Below are 11,757 nucleotides of genomic sequence, written 5' to 3'. Positions count from 1 at the left end.
CAAATATATCAACACTGCTAGAAAAATCAAAAAGGAAGTACATTACTGTTAAGTGAATTGCTTCTACCTCACATAAGATAACCGTGACTATATTTTAAATAAAAGTTAGCTTTTAAATACAAATTATTTTTTCTTACATTATCAACTCTTCTCTGAGTGAAGAGAATTGAGCACATAAAGCAGCTCAACAAATATTTGGGGATGAATATCCATATTTACATTGTGAGTGTATATGTGTGTGCATAAATATGTTTATACGTACATATAATGTATAACCATGGTCAACTAGTTATGGTAGTTCTTTTGGAATCACTTTGGAATCACTACAAATTATCATCACTACAAAGGTGATGATAATTATATTTTCATTTATATTCTTTGAGATGAGTTTTTCCCTAAGAGGTCATTATCTTCTAGACATGCAATTGACAATAACTAAATACATAAAGCATATCTTCTTTTAATATTCATAAAAATCTTGTAATTTTTTTTCCTTAAAAATCAAACCCAGAATAGGACTATCCATTACCTGACCGACCAGGTAAGTAACAGATTATGTCATGCTTCACTATGACTTATTTAAACAAACAGACATTGTGAATTGTCGATGAATTGTGGGCAGGGGTAAAGATTGAAATCCAATTTAAAAATTGAAATCTGACTTTAAAAAAGTTCACAGAAATCTATTCTTTGACGATAAACAATATTGCTCGAACAAAACATCAGTATAATGAACCCTGAACATTTCTAAGATCATTTAGCCCTAACGACTTATATTATAATGCAGCCTTTTTAATTTTACAGTTTGCAAATCATACACCGAGCCCGCCGATGCCCACGTGATCATTCAGCCCCAGCTGAGCCTGGTAAAATCAGGAGCTACATGAAATCTTGCTCCTCCGAGTACCAGCGTAGAAACTCCACACTCGGTGATCTTCGCAGGAGTGTGATCTGCATGCACTTAGATTGCGTGGACACCTTTAAAGGGAGGCAGTGCTCGGATCCGTAAGGAGGCCGGGTACAGTCACCAATCGGAAACCTCCCTTAGTTCTCAGGACCCCTTGCATGTCACGGTTCTCTCCACGCAGCTGCGTTAGACAGACGTGGGGCCTCTCGCTGTCCTCCTCTCTCTGCCTCCAGACGATTTTAGGCCAACAATCGGACTTCTACTAGCGCCCACCACACAGCCACCGCAGCGTGCCGGGCAGCGCACGGAGGGTCCTGCAGGCGGCGGAGGCTCGGATGCTCGCTGCCCGGCTGGGCGGCCTAGTACGCGCCCCGCTGAGCCCCGCCGAGCCCCGCCGAGCCCCGCCGAGCCCCGCTGAGCCCCGCTGAGCCTCTGAGCCCCGCGCCCCTGAGCCCCTCTGAGCCCCGCGCCCCTGAGCCCCTCTGAGCCCCTCTGGGCCCCGCCCCCCTGAGCCCCGCGCCCCTCTGAGCCCCTCTGAGCCCCGCGCCCCTGAGCCCCTCTGAGCCCCTCTGGGCTCCGCGCCCCTGAGCCCCGCTGAGCCCCGCGCCCCTGAGCCCCGCTGAGCCCCGCGCCCCTGAGCCCCGCTGAGTCCCCCTGAGCCCCGCCGGGCCCCGCGCCCGCCCCGTGCAACGCCGCTCCCGGCCGCCCGTCCAGCCTCTCCGCGGCCACACGCTCCTCCCAAACATTCTGGGCTGGGGCGGGCTTTTCAACCTCGCGCGACGGCGGCACAAAGAGCCTGAGGATGCTGACGGTAATGACAGCTGATAAACGGTCAGGAACCCGCACACTGGCGATAGGTGTGCTTCGGCGCCGCCCTAAAAATACAAGATATCAAAAAAAATTCCGAAAAGCCCGCATTAAGTTTCGCGTGAGCGCCTCGCTCCTTCCTGTCTCCCGTAGCCGAGGAGCCGTCTCCACCTGCCGGCCGCGGAGGCCTCTCCGTTGTCCACTAACCCCCTCTAGCGCCGAGCCCGCGGCCCGAGCGCAGGGCTCCGCGGGGCTCCGGGCCCCGGGCCTCCGCGCCGCCTCGCCCGCCGGGGCGCCCCCCGTGCCGCCCGGGACGCGCGCCCGCAGCCCCGGGGACCCCGACCCGCCGGGAGCCAGGCGGGCGGCGGGGGCGTCCCGGGGGGCAGCGCTCGGCTGGCCGCCGACCTCGGGCTCCCCCCGCTGCTCGCGGCGCGCTCCGACGGGGCTGGCGGGGGCTCGCGGGGACCCCGAAGGCCCGCGCCCTCCCCGCCGAGTCAGCGCCGCGCGGCCGCGCCCCGACCTCGGCAGCCCCGCGCCGGCAGCCCCGCGCCTCTGCAGCCTGCTGGGACCCTCGCGGGTGTCGCTCGCCCTTTTCGGTGTCCTGGGACCCGGAGCAGCGGAGGCGGCACAAAGTTGAGGCGCTCGCCCTCGTGGGCAAGTTCGGGCGACCGCGCCGGGGGGGGGTGTCGGCGGCCGCGCCAGGCTCGCGCCCCCGGCGCACGGAGCAGCCCGACCGGCCCGACACGCCGGGCGCCGCCGCGGGGAGCGGGGGCGGGGGGCGGGGAGCCGGGCGCTCGGGGCACTGAGTGCGGCCCGAGATGCCCGCACAGCGGCCGCCCAGGCCGGGGCGCGTCGCGCGAGCGGCGGAGGTGGCGGAGTCCGCGCCGCGAGCCGCCGCCGTCGCCTCCTAGGCGGGGGCCGGGCCGCGGTGGGGGGCTGGCTCGGCGCGCTCGCGGGCTCGGGCCCCGGCGGCCAGGGCAGCGCCTCCCCGGGGGCTCGGCTCGCGCGCCCGCACCCGCCGCACCTGCTCGGCCCGCCCCGCCCCGCGCCGCGCCCCCGCCCGCGCCCGCGCCCGCGCCCTCCCCTCCCCGCCCCCGCGCGCCCCTCCCCCGCGCAGCCCGGGCTCGCTCCTGCGCGCGCGCTCTCCCGGGCCCGAGTGAATATCCTCGCGCGAGCGGGACGCGGCGGTGGATGCGATTCCGCCCGCTCGCAGCCGCCGGGAGCTCCCTGCGCCGCGGGCCGCGTCCTCCCCCGGCACCGCTGCGCCGGCTCCCGGGCGGCCTGGACCCTCGCGCGCTGCCCCCGGGGCCTCGCGCGGGGGGCGCCCCGGGACACCCCCGCGGGCCGGGCGGCGGCGGCGGACGAGGAGCGGGACCCGCACCCTGCGCTCGGCACCTGGCCGCGCTGCTGTCACTTGCCTTCAAGTGGGAGAAGCCGAGAGCCGGGAGAGTCATGGGGGGCTGCGAAGTCCGGGAATTTCTTTGGCAATTCGGCTTCTTCTTGCCTTTGCTGACAGCTCGGCCGGGCGGCTGCGGCCACGTCTCCAGCAACCAAGGTAGGGGTCGGGCCGGGGGCGGCGGGTCGGGGCCGGGGCCGGGGCGGGGGCGGGGGCGGCGGGGGCTCGGGCCCGCGCGCTGCTCGCCTCCCGCGGGGAACGCCGGCCGGGCGCCGGGAGGTCGGGGGTCCCGTCTCGGGCGCCGGCAGCGGCGACCTCCCGCGGTGCGGCCCCTTCGGCTCCCGGCGGCTGTCGCGGCGCGGCCCCGGGCCCCCCGGGCCCCCCGGGCCCCCCGGGCTCTGGGCTCCCCGGGCCCCCGGGCGGCGGGCCGGTCCTCACCGGGCTTCGGGGCAGCGCGCCGCGCCCGCCGCGGGGACCGGACCGCAGCCCTGGGCGGCGGGGGTTGGCCGCGCTCGCAGCCGCGCGCCCTGCCCCGTCCGCGGCCAGCGTCCGCCGGTTCCCGATTGTTCCTGGACCAGGTCCCCAGGCTTCCGTGGGGTCCCTTTTGGAGACGGCGGGGTGGGGGTGGGGCGCGGGGGCGCCCACAGCAGGTGTGCATCGCCAAGTTGGGGGATATCCTATTCATAAAGTCGAGGCACTGACAGATTGTTTTTTTTTAGGAAAAAGACTTTGTTTCAGTAGGTAGAGTGAAACTGAAGAGTGTGTGCAAAGTGAAAGTCAGGCTTACCAAATGGAAAGCGCAGGGAATTCTTGAACACTTCCTGTCCTTGTATTCAACAATCTCTGTAAGACCCATCTCGTTGGATTTCTGCTGGGAAATGCTTAAGGATCTGTAAGAACATCACCTCCTTAGTCCAAATGCCTTGAACTAAGAGGCGAACAATCGTAAAAGTTTTGCAGCATGTACCTGGCCGGATGCTCTCATTGGTGCTGTGATGACCATCAATATGTCACCTGTTATGTCACACTTTTCTAAAGACCTCAAATGTAAAACTTCGGTTAGAGTTACCATTTAACTCTATATAAGGCCTCGAAATAATTTGCAAATGTAAAAATGGAGGTTAGATGACATGAAAGTGTGCATTTGCCTTGTGAGGATGAGAAGGTTAAAGGAGAAGGCAGGTAAAACAACACAGCCTTCTTTTTTGTCACAGACGTATGACCATTTTATTTTACTTGGAAACATTATTCAGAAGCGATACCTAGTTCGTTTTATACAGCTGGTACTTTTGACATGTTTTCCTAATTATTTCTGTTTTGTTTTGTTCTTTTTCTTTTTTTACCTGCCAGATTGCAAGTGCATATGTAAATTTGGAAATCATACATAACTGTCATGCCTTTGAAGATATATCACATAAGTGCCACCTACAGTGCCATACTTGCTTATGGAGGTGTTTACCTTCACACATGATTCTCATTTGTTTTCAAAGGCTATTGGCATTACATATTGAAGGGGTAGTTACTTAATATACCTCTGTGAAAATAAAAGATTGTAAAAAACGTAAAATTACTTACTTGGACCTTTGTTTGCAGGGAGAGAAAAACAATTTTTTTTGAGAAAAACAATTTTTAATGACCAGAAAGTCAGACATTTATGTTCTACTATATCTAGTATTTAGTATGTTAATATACATCTCTTTAGTGGCCACATTCAAAAGAGAGTCATTTACTAGAAACCTTTAACAGACAGTAATCGCCATGCAACAATTTCCCTAAATCAACAATTTAGTTTTTCATTAAGTATCTATGATACACCAGTTACCATCCAAGACCCTGAGGAAATTAACATAAATAAAACACATATCAGAATCTCCAAAAGACTAAAGAGCCATTCTACCAAAATGTGTCATATGTTAAAATATGACCTTTCACACAGTCATATCGAATTTAAGGGTGTAGAGGAGTTATTTGTTAACCTCTTGCAATAATTTTTGTTTATTGTAATGACTTTCCTATACTTTAAAAAGACATCTTACCTAAAATATCTACCAAATAAATGTAATATATATTTGTTTTCATCAGTTAGCTTATCTTAATGTTTATGAATGAATATTACTCAGTTTTCCCATCTGTTAAGTAGGATCATTAAAGATAGACTACTAAAACTCTTAATTTGAATTTTCATCATTATAATATATACACAGGCCATGCATAAGATTATGCTTGGATAATATAGTACCTAAAGGCTAAGTTGGGTAAAATTTAGAGTTCTTCAACGTAAGATTATAGAGAAAATGTGCTCAGATGTTTTTATCAGACACAAATGATTGCTTATAAAATGCTTTATACAGCCTAAACTCATAGTGATTAGAAATTATACCTTATGTTACTTTGGGATAACTTTTGACTACTGAAATCATCACACTAATGGTTAACAAAGTGTCAAACTTCAGAACGTTATCCTGACTAACATTTTGGAGATAATTTCTTAATTTGTAGTTTCATAAATGACTTGATAGGGTATTACAGTGTGTATACAATATAAAAATAAAATATAAATTAGATTTGGCATACACATGATAGTAAATATTAGTAATAAGATTCCTATTTAAGGAGATAACATTTATCTTCCTCATAACTTGTCTTAAGAGGTAATGGGGTTTATATTTTATATTTTAAAGGTGTTATAGAAGGTAAAATTTTATTTTTATGTGACTTCTTTTCTGATGAAGAGTATTCACAAAGTAAAATTTTAAATGTTGCCCATTTATTTTTACAAAATTATATAAAATCCTTCATAGTTAAAATGAGTAGATTCACTTTCTTCTCCTTTCTTATTTTCCCATACTTAGGGTGAAATGATGATAATGACAAAAAAAATGAACTACCTCATTTTTAACATGGTGCTTAATAAGGTACTGAGATAAGTTGACTGTAGGAAGCATCTCTTGTCCTTTAACTGGCTCTGAAGCTCTGCACTATAAAGACAAAATAAATCAATTTGACTCTCTCTTCCTATTACCTAAACCTCCTTGAATCGATCAGAAAGTAGAGTTGCTTCCTAGATCACTTCATCTGATTAAGTAAGTGAAAACATGATTTGTGTTCAAATTTCTCTTATTCCATTAATTTTCCCTGTTTAAAACCACAATATTTATGAGGCGTTGTCAATTTTTATTAAAAAATTACAGATTTTACCTTCTCTCTGTATGAGCTTTTATTTCTGTACTGGACATTTAGGTGAATATAAAGCATAATCTTGTTTCATATGTAAGTAACCATGTATATCAATTACAGTGGTTAGTAGCCACCAGGGGTCCATTTATTCAAAGATTACTCTGCTTTAGCAAATAGTACTGTATAGCCTAAAAGAATTAATTTATTTCTCAGGTCATGTTTCCAAAAATAATCAGAAACTAAAATAATTCATTCAAGCCAAATATGGTTTGCATTCAAGAGTCTAGTGAACTCATTTTACTACTAAGATTGTGTGAATTGATCTTCTATATTTTTCCAGGGAACTCAGGACAAATTAAGTAAACAAGCAAAACAGTAGTCTGAATTGTTACTCTCATTGAATTTATTAATTTGAATGAATTGAATGTAAAATCCACTGAGTTGTATGTGAATACAGGTGAGTATACCTGAGCAGAAAAAATATCTGCCTAATAAAGTTCATAGACTAAAACTAATTGTACTTCCATAAGTATTATTCACGAACTAAGTATAGTTCTCATAGAAATGGATGAGTTGAAATAATTTCACAAAGTTCGAGTGAACTTTACTGGAAATATTAAAAACTTTGTTAAATGAGAGAAACTGGATGATTTGCAAAGTGGTGTATTTCTAAAAGACCTTTCACCTAGATAACATTTTAGGGATAAACTATTCATAGTTGTAAAGGTAAAAGATATTATAATCACATGCCTTCTCATTAAGTGTCAGTGTAAAAACAACCAACAATATAATTTTATCATAAAATTACAAATTAGAGTAAGTCATTGTGTAACTAGTCATTATGATTAGTACTCAAAGTAGAAAGATAAAATGTCATTGATATGCACCGATCATGTAAGTAGTGTTTGCTCTGGGTTTAAAACTATTATCTAAAAACTTTTTAATCTGCAAAAATTAATCTGCAAAATTTTAATCTGCAAAAATCTGCAAGGGTCCTTGTTCCCTAAGGACCTCTTCTAAGCAAAAGTAATGTGAACAAAGTGGCTTTATTTGGACTTTCTTAAGAGGAAAAATATATATTTAAGGTATAGGACAAAATTAATATTTACATCTTTTAATTTTTAATCTTTTCAAATTTTTCTGTATGATTTTGCATTACCTTTCTATTACAAAATTAAACACTAAGAAAAAATTAGAGTAGAAATACTTCTGTTTCTTTATTCATCGTTGCCAGTATAAACTAGGACAGAAAGCATTATAGGTTTCTTGTATTTCCTTCTCCCAACCTCCTTTCCCCATCGCAGGTACACATACCTGAGTACTTCTCACTGCAAACTGCCCTTGTCCCAAATGGTGAAAGAATAGATTGTATTGTACATGGTACATCAACCAGACCCCAGCAGTAATTAGAAGTTTCTTCCTTCTCTTTGACTCCACATTTTCTTGGAAGTATAAATATGGTGGAGATCAGTACATATAGTTAAGTAATCAAAATGAGATGACTTTGCCCAAAGTGCAATTATAATGAAACTAAACTTATACATTAAGTTTAATTAAATTGTTTATTCATATATCACTTTCTTTTTTAAAATAAAAAATAATGCATATTTGAAGTGTGCAACATACTTTGACATACTGTGTCTATAGCGTTTTGATCAATTTGTGATTTCATTAGAGTGGGAGGTGGCATTTGAACCACATTCTAGGGAGGAGAAAGCTAATCCTTAGAGTCAGAAGAATTGCATTCTGGGTACAGGGAACTGCCTAGGCAGTGATCTTGAAAGGAAATGGGCTTGACACATTTGGAGAACTGTGTGTTCAGTGTGACTGGAGCTTACTGAATACAGAAGAGAGTTACACAATGTAAGGTTTGAAAGATGATTAGGGACCACATCCCACAGAGAAGAAAAGAAGTCATAGTAAGGATTGTGTTTTAGAATTATTCTAGGTAAAATGGGAAGCTATTGAGAGATTTTAACCATTTTCATTTAAAGAGCATTAAGGTTAGTGAGTAAAGAGATGGTTGGAAGATGGTAAGAGTAGAGTTAGGAGTCTGTTGTAGTTGTTCAGGAGAGGGGTTATATGGTAGCCTGGCCTAGAGTGGTGGTGGCAGAGATGGAGAAGGAAAGATGGATTTGAGGTACATTTGGGAAGTAGAATTTATGGGACCATCTTATCTTTACATAAAACTAAATGTAGATGTTCAACATTTATATCACTTTTTCCCCAAGGGTCCCAGACAAATTTTTGATTACTCTCCATCAAAATTACTTTGCTATAAAATTAGTGATAATTAACAGGGGATATGAGGGATGGGGTGAAATACCCATTTTCTACTTTATTCAGCTCAAATTGTGATTTGAAATATAAACTTAATAGCACAGCCTTGCTATTTCAAGTGGTCATACATACGTATTGGCTCAACAAATGCCATTTGTTATTGCATTTCTCACATAACTTTCCATATATAGTTTTTTTTTTTCACCAGAAGGGATAATGGTGCAAGTGAGTGGGGACATCTTCACAAAGCAGTATACTAGTCCAACAGAATCTAGTTTTTAGCTAAAAAGTGCAATATTTAGAAGTTTGGCTTATGTGCCAGTCTTTTTCCATCTCTGTTATAATCAGATAACTGTTACTGAAAACAAAAATCTAAATGATACTAGATATAAAATGGGTATGTTTTCAGATATTTTCCATTAGTCTTTCTTTCTTTGTATTTGGTAAAATGAAACCAATGTTCAGAAAATTTCTAAGAAACACAGAAAATGAGATTTTAGGTTATATATTATTCTTAGGGGCGGGGATGAGGGAAGAAACAGGCTTTCCACTAAACAATAGTAAATTGTGTGTTGTTTAAGAAATTTCCATGAGTAGTTAATTATCTATTACTTTGAGTTTGTCTTTTAATGTTATATGAGTTCCATTATTAAATATATAGAAGCATAAAAAATCCTAACTCAATAGTCATATATACTTAGTGTATATTTAGAAAATTCATACTCGGGGGAGGCTTCCTTTAAACATTTCCAAATATTCTTAAATATACATTCAAAATTACATTTTAATTTAGTGCTGAGAAATGTTCTGAAAATGCTATTTTTATAGTTATTTCCATTTGATAAACATTTTGACTTCTTATGGAATATACAACTTCACTTTTCAATGGTAGATATTCTAAAACTGCACGGAAATATTCACTCTTTAAACAGATATTTATTGAAGGCCTACTATTTGATAGGTAGTACACTTACCATATATAAGGGGTAAAGGAGAAGTTTCTCTCCCAGAAGATATGATCCAATGATCATAGTTTCCAGGCTCTTTCCAGATCTAGCAAGAAAAATCCGTTTTCTTAAAAATAGATACAAAATCAATTAGAAAAACTTTAAAATACATTTGTTATGTGATAATATATAGCAGTACTGGTGATAAGCCCTCATAATATAGAACATCTATGTACCAGCAAAGTAGTATCAAATATTACATTTTATTTCAAAGTTAAATCACTCAACAATCGCATAGTAAGCATCTCAGGAATTAGGTTCTGAGGCTACAACCGTGATTATCCTACAGCCTCTCTTCTTTAGTAACTCAGTCTGCTCTGTTGATGTTGCATATCTTTGAATCATCTTTAATTACTTGATGATTTTTATGGGTTGAAGAATTTTGCAGTACATGAGATTATGAGGGAGAGAGGGAAAGGAGTAAAGAAATACTACCAATCATTTTATGCATTTTACTTGTGAAATTGTTACACAAGAATCTTCCAAGGCTTTATGATGGGTATATATTTAATTATATGAAGAGGAAACATAAATATGCATCTTAAAAGCATCTTCATGGTACAGAAACATATTTCACATATGTAATGGCTTTCCATGGACTGGCATGTAGCGTGAGTTTTTGTTCAAAGGATATTAGACTAGCATATTTTGATGTGTGTAAGGGGAATTGATCAAAAACTATAATTTAAAAACAAAACAAAAAAAGCTATGATTTATGTTGAAGATGCAAGTTTCCAGTTTGAAACAAGCCTACCTTAATTGAACTTTGTAGTGAGAATTGAAGTTAAAGTGTGTATTTTCAGTCCACATCCAGAAAAATACATTCAGCTACTTTCTTAGGATATTGCTGAGTCCTCCAGCTGTTGGCCTGTTTGATGACCTGTACTTGAATATAAATGAGAAGTCACCGCTCTTCCTCCTATTTCATTTCATAACTTCAAGTGTAAAAGTCATACTTTTTGATCATGGGAGATAGCAGATAACAGCTCCTTAAAAACTGGGTGTCCAGGAGGTGGAAATAATTAATGTTATTTTTCTCTCGTAATGTTAGATATCTTTGTGGATATCTGGAGCTGATAGAAAGTAAGCAAACATGTAAATACATAACTTATTCATGTGTTAATTTACAAGTAACAATAGGATAATTATATTTTCTTTCAAGTTGGCTGTACTGTATTATGATGCTTCTATTTTGTGGTACATGGGCATTGCAATGAGAAACACATTCTTGGAGAGTACATAAAGTGTAATATCTAGAGTAAGGAAAAACATTTGCCCCCGATTAAAAAAAATCAACATATCAAAATTTACCTACCTATGATGATTATTAATAGGTATATCTTAAGCAAGTTAATAAAGGTAAATATTTTGTGTACTAAGAAATGAAAAGACATTATATTTATGTACTCCAGATAAAAATTATCAAAAACTAATAAACGATTGCTCCTAAATTCGAGTTATATCATAATATCACCTTAACATTTACTTTAAAAGGCAGAAATTTGTTCCTTATGTTGCTGATAGATGATACTTCAATGTTGCTGAAGATAATAGAAATTAAATGTATAGAGAATTAAAATGTGCAGAGACCAATATATGTTATTCTAAAAATTGACAGTTTACACAACTGAAATTTACTTTTAAATATGCAGTAGCAAAGTAGCTATACAGATACCAAAATGAAAGAAAAATAGAGATCAAAGAGAGAGCTGAATTATGGTACTATTTAAAAATTGAACCTGTTTGCTAAAGGAGTCTCTCATTACGTATCTTGCATAAAATTCTTAGATTCCTTAATCTCTGCAAGTTTGGAAGTGTCCAGTGATGAGAATCTTAGGTAAAGCCTAAACCCAACACAGGAAACTTCTTTCCATACTCCCTTTGGATTTAAAGAATAGATAATGTTTAGATAATGTTTATCTTGTGAATGCAAGTGAAAATAATTAGTAGTTGCCATTAAATGTGACAAGAAATAGTTGAGCAAAGTAGTAGATAGCATTTTACAAAATCATAGGAGTTTTGTCAGTTTCCAAAATTAAATAAAATCTATACATTGGTCCACTTATTAACAATTAGTAAATCTCAACAACAAAAAAAACCCTGAGAATATAATAGGACAATTTTAGGATACTAGAACATTTAGTGAGGAAAATTCACCCTTACCTTGGCTGTTTTATATGTAT

The 11,757-nt window shown here is 42.8% G+C and overlaps 1 protein-coding gene across 20 annotated transcripts in view; it reads left to right on the top strand.

Moving 5' to 3' along the window:
• The first annotated feature begins 3,049 nt into the window (after positions 1 to 3,049).
• Positions 3,050 to 11,757, top strand: part of EPHA6 (EPH receptor A6) — an 872,277-nt gene continuing 863,569 nt past the window's right edge. For 17 of the 20 annotated variants that reach the window (XR_012024450.1, XR_012024449.1, XR_012024448.1 and 14 more), the window contains exon 1: positions 3,050 to 3,269. Coding sequence is in view for 17 of the 20 variants with exons in the window: in XM_072812315.1 (XP_072668416.1) it covers positions 3,167 to 3,269 (103 nt within the window). In the remaining 3 variants the exon portion in view is untranslated. The remainder of the gene's footprint in view (positions 3,270 to 11,757) is intronic. The other 3 variants (XM_072812327.1, XM_072812311.1, XM_072812316.1) reach the window with 2 other exon arrangements.

Source organism: Canis lupus, chromosome 35 (assembly GCF_048164855.1).
Source record: "Canis lupus baileyi chromosome 35, mCanLup2.hap1, whole genome shotgun sequence".
In the NCBI taxonomy this organism is placed as follows: Eukaryota; Metazoa; Chordata; class Mammalia; order Carnivora; family Canidae; genus Canis; species Canis lupus.
This window is presented reverse-complemented; position numbering and strand designations above follow the sequence as displayed.